This window comes from Electrophorus electricus, chromosome 6 (assembly GCF_041902795.1).
Source record: "Electrophorus electricus isolate QZ-2024a chromosome 6, ASM4190279v1, whole genome shotgun sequence".
Taxonomy (NCBI): domain Eukaryota; kingdom Metazoa; phylum Chordata; class Actinopteri; order Gymnotiformes; family Gymnotidae; genus Electrophorus; species Electrophorus electricus.
In genome coordinates this window covers 5420130-5442710 of record NC_137502.1, presented here as the reverse complement: position 1 = coordinate 5442710, position 22581 = coordinate 5420130, and the positions used below count along the sequence as shown (strand labels likewise).

The 22581-nt window shown below is 46.0% G+C and overlaps 3 protein-coding genes across 20 annotated transcripts in view; all 3 read left to right on the top strand.

Moving 5' to 3' along the window:
* The window catches only part of ripor1 (RHO family interacting cell polarization regulator 1), a 51107-nt gene extending 39904 nt beyond the window's left edge, over positions 1–11203 (top strand). For 3 of the 8 annotated variants that reach the window (XM_081715207.1, XM_081715206.1, XM_081715205.1), the window contains exons 11-23: positions 874–1022; positions 1435–1564; positions 2071–2214; positions 2933–3922; positions 4708–4841; positions 5118–5265; positions 5920–6055; positions 6339–6500; positions 6899–7084; positions 7339–7535; positions 8825–8908; positions 9462–9552; positions 9811–11203. In XM_081715207.1, coding sequence (XP_081571333.1) covers positions 874–1022; positions 1435–1564; positions 2071–2214; positions 2933–3922; positions 4708–4841; positions 5118–5265; positions 5920–6055; positions 6339–6500; positions 6899–7084; positions 7339–7535; positions 8825–8908; positions 9462–9552; positions 9811–9908 — 2649 coding nt within the window. In that variant the 3' untranslated portion in view covers positions 9909–11203. The remainder of the gene's footprint in view (positions 1–873; positions 1023–1434; positions 1565–2070; positions 2215–2932; positions 3923–4707; positions 4842–5117; positions 5266–5919; positions 6056–6338; positions 6501–6898; positions 7085–7338; positions 7536–8824; positions 8909–9461; positions 9553–9810) is intronic. The other 5 variants (XM_035525488.2, XM_035525489.2, XM_081715208.1 and 2 more) reach the window with 3 other exon arrangements.
* A 412-nt stretch (positions 11204–11615) lies between these two features.
* Positions 11616–19327, top strand: ctcf (CCCTC-binding factor (zinc finger protein)). 7 transcript variants are annotated; one of them, XM_027003973.3, is made up of 13 exons: positions 11616–13228; positions 13358–13448; positions 13703–14296; positions 14415–14754; positions 14845–15015; positions 15097–15230; positions 15467–15587; positions 15789–15938; positions 16053–16213; positions 16354–16536; positions 16626–16761; positions 16889–17098; positions 17268–19327. In XM_027003973.3, exons 2-13 carry the CDS (start codon positions 13425–13427, stop codon positions 17504–17506), a joined length of 2463 nt encoding a protein of 820 aa, XP_026859774.2. In that variant the 5' UTR covers positions 11616–13228; positions 13358–13424; the 3' UTR covers positions 17507–19327. The 7 variants fall into 7 exon arrangements, with proteins under 7 accessions (XP_026859774.2, XP_081571337.1, XP_026859776.2 ...); XM_081715211.1 differs by having other exon boundaries at positions 13358–13524; XM_027003975.3 differs by having other exon boundaries at positions 11617–11757.
* A 914-nt stretch (positions 19328–20241) lies between these two features.
* The window catches only part of carmil2 (capping protein regulator and myosin 1 linker 2), a 39096-nt gene continuing 36756 nt past the window's right edge, over positions 20242–22581 (top strand). For 4 of the 5 annotated variants that reach the window (XM_081715864.1, XM_081715863.1, XM_035525726.2 and 1 more), the window contains exons 1-3: positions 20242–20359; positions 20603–20697; positions 21159–21209. In XM_081715864.1, coding sequence (XP_081571990.1) covers positions 20323–20359; positions 20603–20697; positions 21159–21209 — 183 coding nt within the window. In that variant the 5' untranslated portion in view covers positions 20242–20322. The remainder of the gene's footprint in view (positions 20360–20602; positions 20698–21158; positions 21210–22581) is intronic. The other variant, XM_081715865.1, reaches the window with a different exon arrangement.

Genomic DNA, 22581 nt, shown 5'->3' with positions numbered 1-22581 from the left:
CTTGCCCTCTCTCCTGCTCCTCATTCTTCCTCTTGCGCTCTCTCGCGCGCGCGCGCGCTCTCTCTCTCTCTCTCTCGCTCTCGGCACACAGCGCGGCCCCGTTCGGTCGGCGAAACGTTAATGGTCGTAGCAGCCCGGCGCGAGCAGCTGGACTTTGACATGTTTTTCTTTCTCCATGGTCCCATGAGCTGCACGGCCCCGTGCAGCGGGCGCTCCTCCTTCACCAGCAGGGGGCGGTGCGGATCTGGCCGGGAGATGGGAGGGGACTCTAAAGAGGAGGCGTGGGCGTGGGAGGGAGCGCTGAGTCGCAGGGGGAGAACGGGGAACGTGCAACCGATGTTTGTGATAAGCGACCAGAGCTGCAGCATCTTCTCCTCCTCATGGCTGACCCTGGAGGAGATGAAGAAGGCTTGTACTTGTGCTTTTTGGCATCCTCGTTAAGAGCACCGCAGGAAAACCGTTTACCAGCCAGCGGCCTACTGGTCAAACACCTGGAGGTTTCGTGCACTTGAGCACTTTTTAAATGCAGCTTCTCGGGTCTTTGAAACGATGTCCCCCAGCGTAATCGGTCAAACCCCTTATAAACGTTATGCAATAGTCGTAGTATATAATGGTGCTCCTGTAGTGTGTTCTGACTGAAGTATATCAAGAGGGTATGAGACAAAGTCCTCTGCACATGCTGGGTGTGTAGTGGACATGGTGCTAATGCTAAAGCTAGCTCAGAAATTAAATGTTAATCGCAGGGCTTAATGTTGAAAATTGTCTCTTTAATGGCACTAGCTAATCCCAGGCTGTGTAGAGTATCTACTGACTGAACCTGGCTGCGTGTGGTGACGCGTGTCCCATGAGACTCCACCCCTTTCACTTGTCAAGGTGACGGAGCTGAAGAGCCTGGCCAATCATGTGGTGGTGGGGAATGTCTCGTGTGAGACCAAGGACCTGTTCAGCGCCCTGCCCCAGACCGTGGCTGTGGACATCAATGACCTGGGCACCATCAAACTCAGCCTGGAGGTCACATGGAAGTACGTTTCCCTCATCTTGTTAAAACCAAAAATACTTCCATCACTGTTGATAGGACTACTGATGCTACCATGCTAACTAGAGCTGTTATTCTACGTGTGTGTGTGTGTGTCATTTTTGATTAAAGTTCCATATTTAGGTAAAGAAACATGTTTAGCTGAAAATACCTGATTGTCAGCCTGTTGGGTCAGGACCTGATTTCTCTGCTCATGCGTGTCCCGCTGCCTTGTGCTGTTGGCTGAGAGCCATTAGCCTAATCCCGTCCAGTAGTGCTAATCTGAGTTTCCTTCGAATAAGAATCACAGTTGGTCACAAGGAATTAATGGATGCTTTTATTCTTTTGAAACCGGGAATCTTACCGCACTGAGGTGGAGTCTTGATTATAAACACCAAAAATGTCTCCTCCTTTCACAGTCCATTCGACAAGGATGACCCGACATCCACGGCCAGCACGGTGAACAAGCCCCCTACGGTGAACAAGCGCTTCTCCACCTATAACCAGAGTCCCCCAGACACACCGTCCCTGCGTGAGCAGGCCTTCTACGTGAGTGTCTCCGTCTGCTGCTCACTCAGCTTTCGCATGCACGCCAGTTTCACCACCTTCGGGGAGCTCCCCTGCCCTTTCCGGTTTTTAACTTGAGACTAATCGGACTGTAGTTCCAGGGCTTGACACGCTTTCGAGAGCTTTGGCAGGGTGGTTTCTTGACGTCACATGATCACTGTTTTCTAGCACAGCAAGACAAACACCACAAGGAACCCCCAAAAAGAATTTGCACAGGCTAAAGTACTCAGACCGTGTTCCTTTTAACAAGAACAGGGCCTACAGTATTAAACAGGGTCTTTCTTTGTTTCCCTGGTCTATTAAAGAGAAAATCTCAGGCTGTCTTGGTTCCTTTTCCCCAGTGCCTTTTGGGGTAGTTTCTCTGGCAGTAGTTGACACTCGGGAGTAGTTTCTTTGGCAGTAGTTCTGGACTCCCAGCGAATGGGAGTTCCCGGTCGGCCTGTGCTGCTTAACCTGCTCTCTTGCCCCGGCCGCCGTGGCGTGTGCAGTCAGCCCCTCAGCGCTCCCGGCCCAGACAGCGCTGGCCCATCCTGGACGTGTTCCGGGACTCGCTGGCCGAGAAGCTGGCTCAGAGTCTCAGCTGCAGCAACGTCTCCTCCGTCAGCCTCAACGACTCTCACGCCCACAGTCACGTGAGTGCTGCTAGCCGTCAGCCGCTAGCTGCTAGCACCAGAGCTGTAGGCTTTGTATGGGCCCGGTAGTAGAGGAACGTCATGGTGGCTGGAGATGTGTGAGTGCTTCTGGCCACCAACTAATGCTTCCTAGTTCTCCGTGGTTGTAGCTCTGTGACGGTGTATTTTGTGTTCTTGTAGACCGTTGCTAGCTGGTATGGCTTGTGAATAAGTAGAACAATTAGAATTCCTGAGCTGCTAGTCTGTCTTCAAGCGTCTAATTATTAAAGCGACACTCTTGTGGTGTCATCGCATATATGCCCACGCTTGAAAGCGCACTCACACCCCCACACAGTTTCCATCTTGCATCCAGTTTTATTTTTCAGTAGACAGAGATTGGTTGCAGCAGTAGTTAAGTAGAGGCAGAATGCAGAGCGTCCGCTGTCTTGGGCCACAGTCCAGCAGCCTGCCTGAATGGAAAACTGCGAGAATGACCAGGCTAATGTTCCGGGACAGGCTCTCCTCCATCGCACCACCACACCTCCACCACACCTCTTGTAGTGTTTTTCTTTCCCTCTTCCTGTTTGTCAGAGAAACTTTTACCACCGAAAGTACAGCATAATTGTCATTTCACCCCCCCGACTATCTTCTCTCTCTCTCTCTCTCTCTCTCTCTCTCTCTCTCTCTCTCTCTCTCTCTCTCTCTCTCTCTCTCTCTCTCTCTCTCTCTTTTCCTGTAGAACATGCTGAGGCGGCAGGACGAGATGGAGAACGGCACAGCCTGGTCGAACTCCTCCGAATCCTCCGACGATTCCTCCAGCCCCCAGCTGTCCTTGGGAATTCGCCACACCCACAAGAACTTGGTCCAGCCTGAGCTGCAGGCTGCCTCTCCCGCCATCGAGATCTCCTTCGACCCCCGCGAGTCGGCCACCTCCACACCCACGCGCCTGGCCAATCAGAAGGAGGAGGAGGAGGAGGAGGAGCTGGAGAAGCCCCGTGCGACCACAATCACGGTCACCACAGAAGCGGCTAAGAAACAGGAAGTGCCCAACGGCCACGCCCGCTGCTCCCGCTCCCTGAGTCACATAAGTGAGATCAGCATAGATGCCGCTTTGACAGACAGGCCTGCCGGCGAACCATCGGAGCCTTCTAACGCTGCATCGTTGCTGTCTGCCATGTCGATAACGAACGTGGTCACAGACATGACCCATCGCGCTGAGCCATGCTTGGTCATTCCTGAGCCCCAAGAGGACAACCTGACCTCTGAGCTCGCCGGTCCAGGAACGTCCTCCTGCACTGAGAGTAGCTCCAGCGCTGCGGCCGACGAGGCCGGCATTTCCGCCCCTGAGCCCGAGGAGCTCGCAGTGGCGCTCCCCTCCAACGCCAGCTCCACCTCCCCCACCCTTAGTGAGAAGGACTCCATCTGCACCTCGCCCAGGACAGAGGCCCTGACCGGCCAAAGCGATACTGTTCCTGCTGGGGCTGAAAATATAAAACAGGCCCAGCGCACGCAGTGCCTGTCCCAGGCGCGCACAGGCCCTCCGCGGGCCGAGAAGCCTGGGGCTGGAGTAGAGGCCTTCCGGGAGGACAGCGTAACAGGACGGGCCGCTGACAGTAGCGTGGAGGAGGCGCTTGCTGCTGCACTCTCCTCTCTAGATGACTACAGGGGCCAGTTCCCAGAGCTCCAGGTGCTGGAACAGGAGCTGAAACTGCTGGAAGAGGCTCTCACTGTGAGTAGCTGAGTGTAAAGGGCACTTGTGGGTTTTTTTTTTGTACTTGTAAATATTAAGTGAATTTCGATGTTAAGTGTGGAACAAATACTTGGTTGTTCTTTTTGCAGGATTATTGCTACTTTGCATGTGTCCAAATGGCCAAGCCATTTGACTTTTGACAACAGTTATTGGAAGCATCTGGTGTCAGATTAGCATTGTTTTTGTTATTTTAATTATTTGCTTGTGCTTCTTTGAGGATGAGAAACTCGTAAGATCGTAAGCATAGCGATGGAAATGTGAGTTTTGAGTGTGCAGGTCTGTACGCACTTTTGTGTGGTTATTTTACTGCTATATCTGTGTTGCCTGGGAAAGATTATCTGCCGTCATCTGTGTGATCACTGTTACGCAGAGGAGAAAGATGAAGGGAGTTGTAAGCGTAGTCTCCCGGCCTCCGGCCTGCCCTGAAGCCCCTCCCTTCCTGCTCCCAGCATTTTGGGTGTGGGCAGCCCCATCGGGTGTCGGGCTGTTCAGAGGCTACAGACCCATGACCTCTGAGATCCATCAGCCTGTAAGACATGGCCAAGGGTTTAGAGATGTTTGCTCAGCTCGCCAACTGGTCAGAAACAACAGTCGTGCGTGTTTTTGTTGCCTGGGTTTGGAAAGCTTATTTGTGATAGGCCCATTTCTTACAAGGACAAGTTTTAGATGGTTGGAACCATTTATCATGAAGATGTTATGCCAGTTTGAGGGGTTTTATGCTTGTTCTAGAAGTTTTTTGTGTGTGTGTGTGTGTGTGTGTGTAGGGCCGAAGTAGAAGTCCTTCCTCCAGTACGAGCTTGACAGTGGAAACTGCTCTCGGATGCTTTGATTTCCTCAACTCGTCAGATCCGGATGAAGAGGAGGAAGAGGATGGCAGGAAGTGTAGTGTGACAAACAGGTCAGTTCGAAAAAAGTTTAACCTTTTACTGATGAATGACATGCACTGCATTAAAAAAGGAATTATTGGTGATTTTCCTTTCCCAGAAATGGGTCGCAGGCATCTTGGTGTAATACTTCCATCTAGTGGCTGATTCTTTCAGCTTTTTAAGCAAATTGTATGATTTTCAAAACTCGCTCTACATTTTGAACAGAAACCAATGTCTTCAGTTCATTTGTACATGTTTTAGCTCTAATATATAGACTTGTATTGTTTTCGGGCCTCTTCTCTGTGCAGTTGTCAGCCAGTAGCTGCAGAGAGTGTAGCAGAGGAGAACTGTGAGAACCACAGCTGCGACGCACCTTCTGAGCCTCTCAGTACAGGCTGCCAGGTTCTAGATCGCACCCTGCTGGTCCATCTACAGAACTGCAGCTCTCAACTGCTGGTGGGTCAATCCTGAAAATGTACTAAGCTATAAAATTTTGAACATGATTAAAGTTAAAAAAAAAAAATGTTGTCGTTTCATGTCATTACTGTAGAAAACACTATTGAAATAATTGGAACAATTTTCCTTCCTTTTCTTGGTTGTTCATTTCTGAATTGCTGTCAAATATTTGAAAAACAAAACCAGTTTAATATTACACCATCCGTTTCCATTTTTATAATGTGATGCATTTTTGAAAAATTCCAATATTTTCATAGCATATATAATTTTAAATGCTCGTATTACTGAGTAATGGAGACTGTTGAAGGACGCCCGCTCTAGATATACATACTGTATCTCCAGTCCCTCACGCTGATGTTTCAGCCACTGTATCCCTTAAGAACAAACAGTTCTGATGTCTGACTGTATTTTGGTTTGTATAACTTCCAGATTAAATAAGTGCAATATACAGAAATGAGATCATCATTTGTGTATATTGTTCTTCAGGAAAATACTTTTCAAATTCTAATCAGCATCTTATATCGCTTTACCTGTATTTTCTTGGTAGCGTTTAGGTATAGTATATTCCAGCTGGTGTGCGTGCACCTGCAGGTTTCTGTGAGCTGCTCCGCAGGCTGAGTGCCGGGTCACGTCTTACTCTGGGTTTGTGTGCAGAGGCTAGGAATGTTTGGCCCGCTGCGCTGTGGGGAGATGTATGCTCTGGACCGCCTGCTCCGAGAGGCACGCGTGCTCGAGCTCATCCGCCGTGCTGCCAAGGGCATGCTGGGCAGAGCCATCAAGCCAGAGGAAGGTGGGCTCACTTTGTCACTGGTACTAGGAAAGGGACGGCACCGTCTCATTTATTGTTTCAATCTTGAATTTTGTATATTTGGTTATAAATTAGATGTCTGTTATCCTTACATAATAAAGATGAAGAAAATGATAATGGATCTTTAAAGAATGGGTGTGGTGGTGGTTCCCACCCAAAAAAGATAGGATGGTCAACCTAGATTCTTCTCTTCATATGCTCTCTCTCTCTCTCTCTCTCTCTCTCTCTCTCTCTCTCGATGGCGCATTTGTGTATTTGGGAGCAGTCATTCCACAGCTGGATCAGTGCCAGGGCGCTGTGTTGCTATGGAAGCAGTGTTTGGATGGCAGCACCGTGTTCAGCACCTCCACAGAGGCCTTCATACAGACACTAAGCAGTACATACGCCAACAGACTACCAGAGAGATGTACTGTCCCTGCAAACACAGGTGGGTGGCAGGCTGGTAACGTGTGCCTGTATCTGTCTCTTTGTATGATCTGTTCAAAGTTTTTAAAAAATGTGTGAATGCTGGTTTCCAAGTTAAAGTACCTATACATTTCTAAGGCACTCAGTGCTCATAAGACGCTCTGAACAGTGATATGCATAAGGATCCCTATGAAGTACTGATAAGCATGGAATATTTTCTTTAGTAATATGTTGTTCTGCTTTATTCATTGAAGGCCTTTCGCAATAGACATACAAAGCAGCTTGCTGGCTGTCCACATGAAGCCTAGCTGATGTCACCTGCCCACACTCCATTAGAAAGAAGCTTGTGATATTTGATAAGAAATGACTGATGTATCGTGTGTGTGTGTGTGTGTGTGTGTGTGTGTGTGTGTGTGTCAGTATTTCTGTGTTTGGTGGAGAGGATTCTCGAAAGGAAGCTGCCCAGACGTGGCAGAGGCGCAAGCAAGGAAATGGTCACGATCTTCCAGTTCTGGAGCTACCTGGAGGCAGAGGGCGTGAGCGAGCTGGATGTGCACATTACTGAGCTGGCTGAAGAGGGTGTGTGGCCCTTTTGTGTGCGCGTGTGTGAGTGTGTTTTGGTGTCTGACACCTAGAGGGTTCGTGTAGATTTTTACCCACAGCCGCTGTGTACTGTTCAGTTAATGAACCATCAAGCTGGCCTAGGTTGAGAAACGGAAATATTTGCTTTGAATTCAGCACGTTACTGGTGAAAGAAATATGCGTCCCCCTTCGGTCCACGTGCTGTCACCATGTCTTTCGCCCTCTTCCTGTGTCCACTCATCCATTTCTTCATTTCCCTTCCCCGCTCCTGGCTGCAGTGTGGCTGGTGCAGTGTCTGCAGTCCGGGGACCAGGACGTGTGCCTGAAAGCCCTGAAGCGGCCTCCAGAGGGCGCTCTGAAGCGCGAGGGCCTGCGTGCCGTCAGCCTGCTGCTCGGGGACTCCCGGGGGAAGTTGTGCGGGGGAGCCGGCTCCCTGCTCCGCAGCCTCGCCGACCAGCCACGCCACCGCGAAAGGGTACGGGCCCTGCCTGCGTTCCCTCCGGGGAGAAGGCCTTCTAGGAAGGCTAGGGGGGGTTATATTCATAAAGTAACTTTGCTTGTCTTTCAGTGAAAGATCGTCCTATAAATTGGACAAAGCTTAAAGGAATATTCCATCGCTTTAGTAGAATTTGTTTTCTTGGTTTTTTTAGCATAATTTAGCATGAAGAAACCATCTGATTTAACTCATCAATCACTGTGGTAGAGGCAGAAAACAACCTTGTGTCCAAAAAAAAAAAAAAACTAAGAAAGAAATGATAACACCGTGTAATTTGGGTTAAGAAAACCATAGTAACTGACCTTGAACTACCTAGATTATTTTAATGTGAAGCCTCTCACGAACTTGTAACAGGCTCACTCACATTTTAGCTGGATTGTGTGTGTGGATTTGAAGGAAGGGTTGCCAGTCCTGCTCCCAGTGAACATGTACATGTTGTGTGTGGGAGGGGGAAGGCATTTATCTTTGGCCAACTGTCTCATTCTTTTCCCAATTAAGACATACTGCATCACCTTTAACATGCTCAGACAAAACCATTTCCATTACAACACTGTTATTAAAACTAGAACAACCTCTACATGGTAAGAAGGAGGACAGGCTTAAATTAACTTCTATTGAAGTTCTACATCTATTGAAGTTCAACTTCACTTTCCCAAATATCCAACCTAAATCTCTGTCCTTGAGCTAGGCCATGATGATGAGCACCGGCGTGGTAGGACTGTTGCAGAGAGCTGCATCACATCAAACCCTCTGCGTGTGTGTGTACACGTGTGTACGTGTGTGTGTGTGTGTGTGTGTGTGTGTGTGTGTGTGTGTGTACACACATTTGTATTGATGCATGAGGAGGCCTGGCCTGAAATCAGCAATGATAGTGTCACGTTTCCTTGACTAAATATTTTAAATGTAGGATGCCGTACTAACGTTAGTAGTGAGTTAACATTGAGGCCTATCAGCTAAAGCAAGTAGCTATTGAATGTCATCACGCAGTAAGTCCTTTTGTTCTTTGAAAATATATTCTTTCATGATGTAATCTTGTTCCATGCACTCTGTCTCCACTTTCAAAAGAAGAAAGTTACATTTTAAAATAATTTACTCAGAACACAGTGTGTGTGCGCTATTTGCTTGCTGTGCCATCAGCCACTGTACTGTGAAGTTTGTCATGAGACAAACCTCAGCATCACTGGAAGCCCTCGTAGCCAGGTCACTGAGCAGGTGCTCAGTGTGGTTGGAGCACTGGCCTCTGACCTGCCTTGTTCTTCCCGACTCAGGCGCTGGTGAGCTGTTTGGAGCTGCTGGAGGACAAGTGTGTCGAGACCCGGGTTTGTGGATGCAAAGCTCTCGCTTGTCTAAAGGTTAGTCTCTGTTTACTTTGATCTGTAAGTGCACGTGTGTGTTTGTGTATGCTTGTTTCTCTACCAATCATGATCTGATAGCAGCCTCTGTCCAGCTCCAAATTAAAATTTTTCTCTTTATAATTTCTAACATGAAGTTATTGAAAAATTCCACATTAAAGTAATGTTTCCTAGAAATCCAGCACTATCTTTGAGGCCTCCACATTCACTTGGGGATTAGCGTACGGCAAATAGCAGACATCAGAAACGTTCATGAATCCATTTGCGAATCCTTTAAAAGCCTTAGAATATATTTGCTTATAAAAACATAAACGACTCACATTTTTGAGATGAAGGATTCAAAAGTTGTAGCTGAAGCAAAGACTTTTGGCATGACAAACACTGAAGTTTGGTAGAACTCAGGTTTATAACATTTGGAATACTTTTCTGACTTTAAAACACAAACTTTGCAGCCAATGTTTCTTAGCGATACTGGAGGAAAATGAACAAGATTGCGTACGCACAATCTTTGACATATAGTGGAGCACGTAAAAGTGTGTTCTTTGCCCGGCAGGCTAAGGAGAGCATTGAGCCACTGGTATACCTGTGTCGAACAGACAGGGAAGAAGTAAGAGATGCCGCCAAGCAGGCGCTGATGCTGCTGGGTGAGTAGAAGCAGAATGTGTGCGCGCATACACACACACATAGAAAACTGAGAGTTAAAATAGAGAAAAGTAGGATTCGGCTGGGGGAGAAGACTAGTAATGGTTGGGGCAGAAGGAGGAGGAGGTGAAGATAGTCAGCCTTTAGATACAGTGACAAAAGAACAAAACTGTGAAAATAAGTCTGTGGGAGGCCAGGAAAGCTGAGTTGTAGCTCTCTACATGATGCATGATGGGAATCTGGCCCTGTGTCTCCTCCAGGTGAAGAGGGGAAGATCGCCCATCGACACGTGGAGTCTGCGCAGGACGGCTTGCCCTGCCTTTTCACACCTGGCAGCATGGCTAGCACCGCGTTTTAAACACCACCAACCCTGAAAAAACCCACAGACACTATACACCTGTCTCCACTGTGCGCTCCCAGCTGTAATCATGACAACGGAAGGCTTGTGATCAAACAGATGCCATACACTGTCTTTTTGAAGGGCACGTACAGACGTTATTGCTGCGACGCGCCCTTGTGAGGAGCTGGTGTCTGCAGTGTGTTGAACGTGACATTTCATACACTCCGTGCACGCAAGGACACAAGATATGAATCTGCATGTTGAGATGCGATGTTGTGCCTGAGCGAGGAAGTTCTGTTAAATGATATCCGGACGGGCCAGGCTACCACGAGAATTCTGCCGCCGTGCACAGACAGGCACTGCTGTGCTTTGTGCCCCGTGGCAATTGCAGGTGGATGGAAAATGTTATTTTTGTGATGTCACGTGAATTTTAAAAGGGGTGCACCTTTTAATAAGCTGAGTGTTTGAAGCTGGTTGCGAAGAGTGCAAATGTATGTTGGTAGGGAGACTCGGGGATGGTGATTACTTCTCTGGGAGGTTGAGTGTTCTGAGGGAGTGTTTTAGCATACAATGCCATCATTCCATACTGTCAATTTATGTGCTTTACTGAAACAGAACATATAACCCATTTGATGTGTAGGTGGATTTTAATTTTTTGTTTTTGCAAGTGTTGTAATTTTAGTTGTTACAGCTCAAAAGCAAACATAGACCTGCTCTAAGTGATGTCTCATTAAAACTTCACAATAGTCCTCCTAAGATTCAAGGCAATTCTGGTTCAAAAAGGATATCTGCTGTAAAAGTGTTAAAGCTGTTTTGTTTTTTTGTTTTTTTAATACATATATAAATATGCATACAAAATATTATCAAAATGTATAAGCTGTGGTGGAATTTGCCTTTATACAAGTATAGTGACCTTCTTTATGCTTGTGATGTTTAGAATGGCCCCGTTGTTTACTGAAGATTTATTTGCGCATTCCTCGGGTGCTGCTCGACACAGGTTCTGTGCCAGAACCAGTTTTAATTTGCAAATTTGTTAAAACTTCAGAATGGACAAAGAAAGCCTCCTTAATGTACAAGTGCCTCCAATGACTGGGGAGTAATTATAGTAAGAGAAGTAGACTTTATTTAAAACTCAAAGTAGCAGTTGAAGATGACACTGCAAAAGATTTAAGTATATTTTTCCTTATGACATACAGATTGTGCAGCATTAAAGATTTTTTTTAAATATATTGTCTGACAAGGATCTTGCTGACATCAAGTGTAAAAAAAAAACAAACAAACAAAAACAATTAAAACGATTTTAAAACAAACAATCATGTCATTCTTGTATAAATGACTCAGCCAAAATGATTTATCAAATAACACATTTGAAAACACGAATAAAACATGAGCTTTTGTGACATAAGTTTATAATAACAACACTGGATACTGTCGGGTATCATTTTTAAAAATACATTTACTTTAATACTTTAGCTGTGAAAGTCCAATCACAAGCCCATGGAAATAATGCTTTATAGAATGGTATGTAATGGTTTATCAGCAGTGGTGTGCACAAATACCTAGAAAATAGATGAGGTGTCTATTACAGACCATAATGCAGGACCATCATTCAAAAGCAGCGCCCCAACCGGCCAATCGCCACAGTGCGTGTTTACACCCCTCCCCTTCGCCCCCGCCCCCCTGCGCGCAACGCATGCGCAGCGGCTGCTTCGGGCCGCCATTTTGTGCGGAGCCTACTCTGCAAAAGCGGGAGAGGATTAAAACCGCCGGAGGAGAAGGACGCAGTTTTACTTCGTCTCGTACTAAAGGAAGAACAAACCCTGGGCTCTCTGTCGACTTCAACGAGAGGACAAACAAAGAAGAGCAGGTAAAATGGCAACTACTTTTCAGAAAGGGGGGAGTTTTGCAGGAGCTTTAATCGGCCTCTAGGTGTCACGATGGGGCTCCCAGTCCAGGCGGCTGGCGGGGGGTGTTTGTCTCCCTCTATCGTTATCGAAAATTTAGCAAAAAACATTTATAACCCAGAAGTTCGGGGTTATGCCCAAGTATTAAGTGTTTCTGAACGTATATTAGACGGCATTTCGGCGAGATGCATTATTTTAACACTTCGATGTTTGGTCCTGTCTTTAGGCCAGGCGTCCATTTTCTTTTTCTTCTCTTTGTTTCCTGTCTTAGCCGCGATAGAAACCCGCCGTTTCTACATGTAGCATTAGCTTAGCTAACAAGCTAACGCCAGCGGCAAACATTTATCTGTCCCGGTATCTTGTAACTCTTATACTAGCAGCCTTATAAGCGAGCATAACACGAAATTAGTCGGCCATCTAACGTTTTATGTCCTTCCCCGGGAATCGTTTTGTTAGCCGTGACGTTAACCGACTGGCTAACTAGCGTTAGCCTGCTAACGGTTTGTTCGCGCGCCCCTCCTCGCGGAGCGAGTTCGATTCAAACGTCCCTCGGCCCTTCCTGGTCCGCGCGCGGGCGAGCCGCACGCGCAGACACTAACCCACTTCGTCGCTCGGTGCTCCGCGGCGCAAAAACACATCCCGGCTTGGTGGTCTCGATTTTTGTACTTCTGTCTTCGTCCTCTCCGTGGAAGTCTCGTCGAGTTGACGGGCGCGGTTAAACTGCGCTGTGGCTGGTTAGCATCGGGATCTGCTAACCTGCTTGTTGCGCAGATGAAAAATCAAACGAGGAAGATGAGCTGCTAAATGACCCCGATGGCCATTTTCGATAACTTTAAGCGACACGCTGTAGACCAGCTACGTTTCTAGCGATTTCGCCGCCCTAGACGAACCTGGAGAAGCAGCGATCGGTGGACTCGTTGGGAGTGTGAGGTGCATCCAGTGACCGCTCACTTATTGAAAGACTACCTCAAGCAACAAACGACTGAAGGGATAAAAACTGTGGAGAGCTCCCTCTATAACCCGACTGGTAGTGGTACAAAAACACGATTAACCATCTCCGAATGCCCTCTCGCTGTAGTAGAAAATCGCCACTGTGACTCGAACCGTAAAGAGTTGCTGATTTATTAATGCGTTAACATTGATTGATTGGTTTGATTGTTTCATGAACGCTTGGTCGCGGTAATAACGTCGAGACAAGAAGCCGGCAGGGAAGTAACTTAGCCAGGTTGGCTAGTTAAACGTGAAACTGTTCAAATGATGTTTCTGGCGCGCAACTAAGCAAAAAGTATGAAGACAATGTTGAATACTTCAGGGACACAAATCATTTCGTAAGACTTTCCTTGCGGTTGGTGATGTCAGATGCCATCCAAACTAGCTTTCTTTGATCGTTGATGAGTTGAAAATAAACACCTGTTAACGACTTTTTTACTCTTGGTAAATTATATTTTGCACAACATTATTTTTCTGTTGCAAGTAATTGTTGACAAATACATTGCTGAAACCCTTTTACATTTTAAATTGCCTGTTTTCATTTCAGTGTCTTGGTTTTATTTGTTTTGTTAGTAAGAAGGAAGCTTGAGAGAGGTAGCTCATTCAATGAAGACAGAATTGAGGAGACAGAAGGGTAGCGATGAAGTACTCAATTTTGGTGCAGGTAACCTCAGCAATTCAGTAAGGTATAACATGCAACTACCCATGCAAGACTATCCTGATTTACCTGCTTTTCTTGGGTATGATTCAATTTATTTATGCTTTTGTCCCATTTTGATTGTCAGTTCTTTGACCATTCGGTATAATTATTAACTCATTATTACTGTTTGTCTCGGTGAGGATGTGTAAAATAACTGGAAGATCTTGCATATTGTAAGATAAATTAAAACGCACTGCAAATATAAATTTATTACCAAGGTATTACCCATGGAAGGGGGACCGACTGAAGCCGTGGTGGATGAAGCAGGGGATGCGTTCAAAGCCAAGCAGTGTAAGACCTATCATCGGCGACGAGAAGAGGAAGAGGAAGAGGTCAGTGCTGAGCTGCTGCAGGCTGCTGGCCTAGAGACAGTAGAGCAGACCTCGGGTGCTGGAGAAGCAGCTGTAGTGACCGATGCTCAGCAGCAGCTGGTTGAGGGTGTAGTGGGTGTCAACAGCAGCGTGGAGATGATGGTGATGGACTCGCTGGACCCCGCCTTGCTCCAGATGAAGACCGAGGTCATGGAGGCTGGTGTGGGTGCCCCAGTTGGGGTGGGTGTTGCTGGGGCATCCCACGAGGCCACCGTCACCACTGTGGACGACACCCAGATCATTACCCTGCAGGTGGTAAACATGGAGGAGCAGCCACTTGGCCTTGGTGAGTTGCAGCTGGTGCAGGTGCCTGTTTCTGCTGTGCCTGTCACCGCCGCCACTGTAGAGGAGTTGCAGGGCACCCTGGTGGATGCGACCGCCATGCCTAAAGATGGAGAGCCTGTCATCTGCCACACCTTGCCCCTGCCTGAGGGGTTCCAGGTTTGTGTATCTTATTGGTGGAAAAAACATAACATTTCTTACTTGGTTTCTCCCCATTTATATTCTTTTTTTTTTTTTGGTGGTTTTACTGACTTCTTGGTATGGCTTGCACCCCCAGGTGGTGAAAGTAGGTGCTAATGGAGAGGTGGAGACGGTGGAGCAGGATGAGCTGCAAGCGCATGAAGAGCAGCCCTTGGCGCAGGAGGAGGAGGAGATGACTGAGGCCCAGAATGATGACCCTTCTTGGGCCAAGGACCCCGACTACACACCCCCAGTCAAGAAGACGAAGAAGACAAAGAAGAGCAAGCTGCGTTACAACACTGAGGGCGAGAAGGACATGGACGTGTCTGTCTATGACTTTGAAGAAGAGCAGCAGGAGGGTTTGCTATCTGAAGTCAATGCTGAGAAGGTGGTGGGCAACATGAAGCCTCCCAAACCAACCAAAATCAAAAAGAAGGGTATAGTGGGCTTGCGCAGTAGTTGAAAGTTTCAATTTGACTGAAATTTTAGAGGGCAGTGTGTGTGTAATGATGCTACTTTGTGTCCAGGGGTGAAGAAGACATTCCAGTGCGAGCTGTGTAGCTACACCTGCCCACGGCGCTCCAACCTTGATCGACACATGAAGAGCCACACGGATGAGCGGCCTCACAAATGCCACCTGTGTGGGCGTGCCTTCAGGACTGTCACCCTGTTGAGGAACCACCTCAACACTCACACAGGTGCACACCTGCTTCTGCCACTTGTATTTTGAGGCCCATGATATGATGACATAAAGTGACCTCCGACTTGTCGCTTGACAGGCACAAGACCACACAAGTGTACCGATTGTGACATGGCATTTGTAACGAGCGGCGAGCTTGTACGACACCGTCGCTATAAGCACACCCATGAGAAGCCCTTCAAGTGCTCCATGTGTGACTATGCCAGCGTGGAGGTAGGTCTTCACTGCTCTGTACATCTACTTTTTGGCAGTTATACACTTTGAGGGAATAAGAAAATATCTGTTATGTGGATAATACTGAATGATTACCAATACTGAAATGGGGGGGGGGGGTGTTCCAGACATTGAGCTGTTACTTTTGACAAACCACAAGTTCATCATTGAACTGTTGTGCATTTGTGCTTCAACTGGCTTGCTGCTTGTGTGGGTTGTGTTTTTTTATAAATCAGGTCAGCAAGCTGAAGAGACACATTCGGTCTCACACCGGTGAGCGTCCGTTCCAGTGCAGCCTTTGCAGCTATGCCAGCAGGGACACCTACAAGCTGAAGAGACACATGAGAACTCATTCAGGTCTGACAGCCTAATCAGGCCATCATTCAAATACTGTCAACACCCTTTCACAAAAGCAACTATAAATTTTGAATTAGCTTCAGTGTCATCTCTCCTTATTCAGTGTTGACTTAACATATTTGAATGTTATTTAAGTTCAGATTACTTTAAACAGGCTGCTTGTAATCACTGGCTGTTGCTTTTTAACTGTTGCATGTTTAGGTGAAAAGCCATACGAGTGCTACATCTGCCATGCGCGTTTCACCCAGAGCGGCACCATGAAGATGCACATACTGCAGAAGCACACAGAGAACGTGGCCAAGTTCCACTGCCCCCACTGTGACACCGTCATCGCACGCAAGAGTGACCTGGGTAAAGCCCTCCACGAGTTAACATTAGTGTTGAGATGTACCTTATCCACTGAGCTACCAATGCACTGTCATTTATTGACTCACTTATTTATTAATTGCTTGCTTGTTCTTGCAGGTGTGCATTTGCGTAAGCAGCATTCCTACATTGAGCAGGGCAGGAAGTGCCGCTACTGTGAGGCGGTGTTCCATGAGCGTTATGCTCTCATCCAGCACCAGAAATCCCACAAGAATGAGAAGCGCTTCAAGTGTGACCAGTGTGACTATGCCTGCAGACAGGTCAGCCACCCTGAGCACCCCATTAAACTAAATCCTGCACAAAGAAATTAATACCAGCATGTAAAATGCCTGGTATTGAACACTAGAGTCCAGTTAGCCTTTCAGGATCAACCCCACTAAACTACCCAATGTCCTGTCAGGAGCGGCACATGGTAATGCACAAGCGCACCCACACTGGGGAGAAGCCGTACGCCTGTAGCCACTGTGATAAGACCTTCAGGCAGAAGCAGCTCCTGGACATGCACTTCCGCCGCTACCATGACCCCAACTTCGTGCCCACCTCCTTTGTGTGCACCAAGTGTGGCAAGACCTTCACCCGCCGGGTATGAAGGAGACCCCGCTGCTTTACACTCTAAATGTAGGTGCTTAACACATGTGTCCTAACATGCACATGGGTGTTTTGGCATTCTAGAACACCATGGCCAGGCATGCAGAGAACTGCACTGGCCAGGACGGTACAGATGGAGAGAATGGTACTCCTAACAAGAGGGCTCGCGGCGGGCGCAAGAGAAAGATGCGCTCCAGGAAGGATGATGACGATGACAGTGGTGAGCTTCCGAAGAACTGAAGTTTAGTGTACATGGTCTTCCAGCTGGGGGGAGGGGACGTTGTATTTCGTTTCCTAAATAATTTCTATACCCCCTCTTCTTGTGTGTGTGTGTGTGTGTGTGTTAGATGAGCATGGAGAGCCTGAACTAGATGACATTGATGAAGACGAGGAAGAGGAAGAGGCTCTAGAGGATGTGCAGATGGAGGTGGAACAGGCCCCGCCCACTATCCCTGTGCCTGCCCCGGTTGAGCCACCTGTCAAGAGGAAACGTGGCAGACCCCCAAAGAACCCCCCCAAGGCCTCTCCTGCCAAGTCTGCAACCATTGCACCTGCTGGTAACTAATGCGTGGCCCTGCTAGACAGCACATCATAGTGCAATGGTGGTTTTCAGGCTGTGCATGGCTTGTGTGAAATAAGATGTCCATGTTAATGGCTGTGCCCTTTTTAAATGAACTCCTACCACTACACTTTCCTTGCTTACTGTGTGTGTCCATCTCTGTGCAGCCACTGCCATTATCCAGGTAGAGGACGAGGGCACGGGGGCCATTGAGAACATCATAGTGAAGAAGGAGCAGGACGGGGTTGACTCCTCTGCAGTGGCTGTTGCTGCGGCGGCAGAGCCTGTGGTGGAGGAGGTGGAAGCCGTGGAGGGCGGAGTAGAGGCGGTGCAGCTTGCCGTTCCTGACGCTGCGCCCAACGGAGACCTCACCCCTGAGATGATACTGAGCATGATGGACCGGTGATGTGGACCCCACACTAATGCACCGCCACACAGACCCTTCCCCACACACACACACACTCACTCACTCACTCACAAACACACACTCATACCCACACATGTGCATGTGCGCGTGTGCACACTCTGGCACATGCTTGTGCGCGTCCCCTCCCATGCCATCACCTGAGTGGTCTGCCCAGGACCACTCTTCTCCTTTCCATGATGTTTTTGATGAACTTGGAATAGAAATTCCAGTGTTTTCTCATGCATAAATTTCAGCTTGATTTTTTTTTTTTTTTTTTTTTTTTGAATGATTTTGGCTCATGTCATCTGTACACCTTGCATTTGTTTTTTGACTTTTTGAACTACGTGGTCTGATTTAATTGGCCAGCATTTACCATCTTGTGTGTGGTGGGGTCTTTGAGCTGTCTAGGGATGGGGAGACTACAGTCAGTTCTCCAGCGTTACTATAGTGAACTACACGCATTTAGATGTTTCTTTCCTCCCCACTAACATGCTGATATTCTTTCAACCTTTCAGTCTGTGACATGGCAATATTCAAAAAGGAAAACTTTCTGTGCCTGGTCAAGCCTCGATATTTAGAATTGCTATCACTGCTGTAGAAATGGGCATTTTATCCCATCTGTCCAACAGATTTCTTTTTAATGTCTGACATATATACGGCAACTTTTATTCGCTGTTGTAATTCTCATTTCATTTTCTCTGGCCACAGTTAACGGTAGTAGAGAGAGAGAGATGATAGAAACGTAGCCATATGACTATCCCGCCAGGGACGTTGATCTCCTTCCATCAAGTAAAGGAAAACAAAATAATCTGCAGTTGATAACATTGTACAAAGCAAAGGTAATCTTGGCTGGTCTTGCTTGTAAATAAATTTTTATTTTCTGTTTTATTATGAACGTTTTAATCTTTTTCTAGTGAATTGATGACCTTAAATGCTGGGGCAATGACATTTTAAAAAGTAGCCATTTAAAATCATACCACCTAAGACTTTAAATCTCAAGGGGGCTCTACCTTAAAAGATCATGTAGACAGTTAGCCCTGCCTTTTTTCTTTGTCCTTCTACAGCTTGAAATGTCACCTCGTTTTGAGTGTCCTCAGCTTACTCATTTATTTAGAGATGGGGAATAAAGGCTCCTTTTCAATCCATCAGTCAAGGAATGAGAACGTGGGTTTATGGACCGCTTCTGTCAGAGGAACACACTCCATGTTTTGTTTTGGAACTGTAAAAGTAAGCATAAGTGTGTTTTAAAGTGTGGCAGTGGGACAGTGCTCGCACATGCTGCAATGTTGTCCGGTAACAGTGTGCAGGCCCAGGTCATAAACTGGCAACCACTGACGGTGTGCTCGAGAAGATCCATGACCCTGCTTTAAAGGAATTGGGTAATGGTGTCTCACTGTTCACAGTAGTCTTCTTAAAAGCTTTGTCCAGACCATACACATTTCTGAGTTTGCAGTCTGGTGAAACCATTTCAAATGTGTTCTATTCCAAAATGACAGATAGGATGGCATTTGTTAAAAAGAAAGCAAGTTTGTCCCATTTAAAAGAACATCTATGCTGAGCATTTTCTGACTCAAAATGAAGCTTTCCCCCTAATTGTATTTGCATTAAAATTGCTTTTCTTTTGTTAAGCTCTTAATTTTAGGTTTTTTTTGTTTGTTTGTTTTGTTTTTTTGTACCTAGCTGCAACTGTGTGAATTTTACTATGGTTAGAACACCGACATTATAAAGACATTTATTATGGCTGGGTGGGGCATTGAGGGCATAAGAGAAAAGGTGGTATGGAGAATGTATTGCTGTACAGCTAATAAAAATATTGTCCTATTCCAGAGTCGTGTGTATTTATTTAAAACAGCTTCATTTTAAATGAGTTTAAGGTTGACTTTTATTTATTTATTTATTTTTAATTTATATATATTTGGACATATAGGCTATGAAAATTCACAAGCCAAAATGGTTTACAAGAGCTTCATTTCTAAAATGGTCTACAAATGAAGTTTGGTTAATCAGTTCTTTAAAAACATTCTCCAGTGGCCTTCTGATGGGAGAAGTATGAATGTAGGCTAGCAGTACCTGAAGCAGCCCTGTATGCAGCTTTCTGAAACCAGCGCAATGTTTCCTGTCAAGTATATTGTGTATGGACTCCCATGTTGCATCTCAGTCAAAAATTCACAGGTGCCCTAAGATCCTGGCTTTTAAACACTTAAAAAATACTTCAGCTTTACCTGTAGGCATCCAAACTATGAATAAATGTGCTATGTTTTGCGTTGTTTGTTTTTTTCTGGAGCTATTAAAGGGTCTGTTTTATTTACTGTAGGCAACCATAAGTCAAATGCTTCTGCAGGAGTGATTTCAGAAATTTGAGAATTTGCTTTTTGGGTGTAATCCACCAGGGGGTGCCACTGTACCGGGGGGTGTCTGCAATAAGATAGTTTAGTGTATGTCCAGCACATTTGAACATCAGTCACGTCCTTTTTTGTTAAATCTGGCATGAGTTATGTGTCTTAAATCTTAATATTGGGTTGTCTATTTTCTTATTTATGTTTAGGGGGACCTAATTTTAGGTATTGCTGTTATAAAGCTTGTAATGCCAATGTAAAAACACATGTGAAGCGTTTGGTGGCTGTGTGTAATATAGGTGTAATATAGGTCTGTAGGTGTCATATCCTGTCTCAGAACTGTGGTTTTTCACCATGAGCATGAATCACGATGCAGCAGGATATGTGTGTGTGAGCACAGACAATTCACCTGCATTTTGTAAGATTTGCCAGTTGGCCTCTCATGCACTCAGTTTCTACAGATGCTGCAGAAGAGATACGATGGCTTCACACTCAGCGGTTCCATACTGCCTGAAAGGTACAGAGCTTTATTGCCGATTTCTTTGAGCTTTTCTTGCTGATCGTTGATCCTTCACAAGCGATTCTAAAGCTTATTTAATCTAAACCAGATGAAGTGATCAGGTGCCATGGGGCATCAGATCTTTTGGGAAGCCACCCTAGTGAGTTTAACCCAGAATTTCTTGTGTAGCTACAAGGAAATCACCCGCTGCTTAATTGGGGTTACTCTGGTGCAAGTTGATATATTGTGTGTGTATATCAGATGGCATTACCCAAGTGCTAAAACCCCAGAGGGTCCAGTTTATGAGGCTTGTGCAACTCAACCAGTCCAAGGACCGGTCAGAAGGCAGAGTTCTTGTAAGTCGACTTTTAAAATTTAGCTTTTTCACGGTCTTTTTAAAAAGATGGTATCACCAACTGACTATTAATAATGTTGAACAATTGTTACTGCACATTGCAAAAACCACCCAAGAGTGCTGGGAACCTCTACAGACGTAATGACTGTGGTTTTGGGTATGACACTGGTAGAAACTGCAAGTTTCACTCTGAAACTTTGCACTCCATTGCTTTGTTTTGACCTGGATGAATCATGAGCACATTTGAAAATATCTCCATGTTTGTATAATGTTTTACTGCTTTTCCTCTCATCCTAGCGTAGTAGTTAGGTTATTTAAAAGGTAATGTGCAGTTAAGCCTGCATCCAGCACAGATTGGTCTCTGCAGTTCTCAGCATTCTGCTGTTGTAGAGCTTCTCCAGCAGGTGGCGCTCTGCTTCCATTCTTTGCTGTCTAGCGCTCTTCTTTCTCTTTCTTTGACAGGTAATGACTCAGTCGAGAGCTCATATATTCCACAGCAAGCCACCAGCAAAGGTGAGCGAGGCAAAACCATGCTAAGGACGCACTCACAAAACTGCTAATTAGAGGAAATAGTGACGTAATAAGGTTTTTGGGTTCAGGTCCCATTGGAATTGAACAAAAGAATATGATGTTCAGCAAGGTTGAATTATCGAGAAACTGAACAGTATTGAAAACCCACTGCATCGTCTAAACTGGTCATACCCAACTGAGGTGCTGCCGAATTACCATTGACCACTGTAGATGCTTAAGTTCCAACAATAAGCCTTTTCCAGCCAGTGATATTTATTATTGCCTAAATGTTAAAGCCATATTTGTCCAATTATAATACTAAACTCCACAAGAGAGTAAATCATTAATAGTGTGCCTTGGCACTTGTGGGCTACATGTTTTCATTCTAGCCCTAGAAAAGAATACCTGATCTCAAAAGCAAAGAAATAGTCAGGTGCATGGTTGGAAAAATACCTAAAGACACCTTGCCAGATTTAGTTCAGACTCTCTGGCCTTGTATGACCCTGCATCCTGTTGTTGTCTGTGTGCATTAGCAACATTTATTTTTTTCAACAGTGTTTTATCAAAGTGTATTGTAGTAATTGGTGAACTGGGCTCTTGCAACGAAAAACCATGCATGTCCAGTGTCCGTTTTTCGCATTCTATGAAATAAAAACAATAATATAAAGCATTGCAAGTTTTATTTTTAAATGCCCTCATGAATGAAGTAAGGTAAATAAAGCATATTTAGCAGAAAATAACTGATTTCATATAAAAAGGAAATGGTTGCTGTACGGTTTTTGTTGCGAGGGCTCAGTTAGTGGTGACAGAGTACCAATAAGAGGAGAGAACTGGGATGAAAGGATATTGGCCTATCTGCCACACCCCACTGTGCTGCAGCCCTGACTACCACATCCTATAATACGGTGGGCCTGACTACCACACTCTATAATACGGTGGGCCTGACTACCACATCCTATAATACGGTGGGCCTGACTATCACACTCTATAATACAGTGGCTCTGTCTACCACATCCGATAAAACGGTGGCCCTGTCTACCACACCCTATAATACAGCACCCTTTTGTACCACACCCTATAATACAGCACCCTTGTTTACCACACCCTATAATACGGCGGTTCTGTCTACCACACCCTGTAATACAGCAGTTCTACACAGAAGAGGAAGCCTGTGCTTCTCTCTGTGTCCCTTATGTTAGTGCTGGAACATTAACATAAGCCATTGTGCTCTTAGAATTTAGGAAATCACTGGAACTGAAATAACAATGCAACAGCAGCAGAAGCAGAGTAAGGGTTAGGGCCCAGCCTGTGGAGCTGCTGTTAGCTGGAAGAGTGCAGAAGGGCAATGACACTTAACGGGGTTTCCATGCATGTT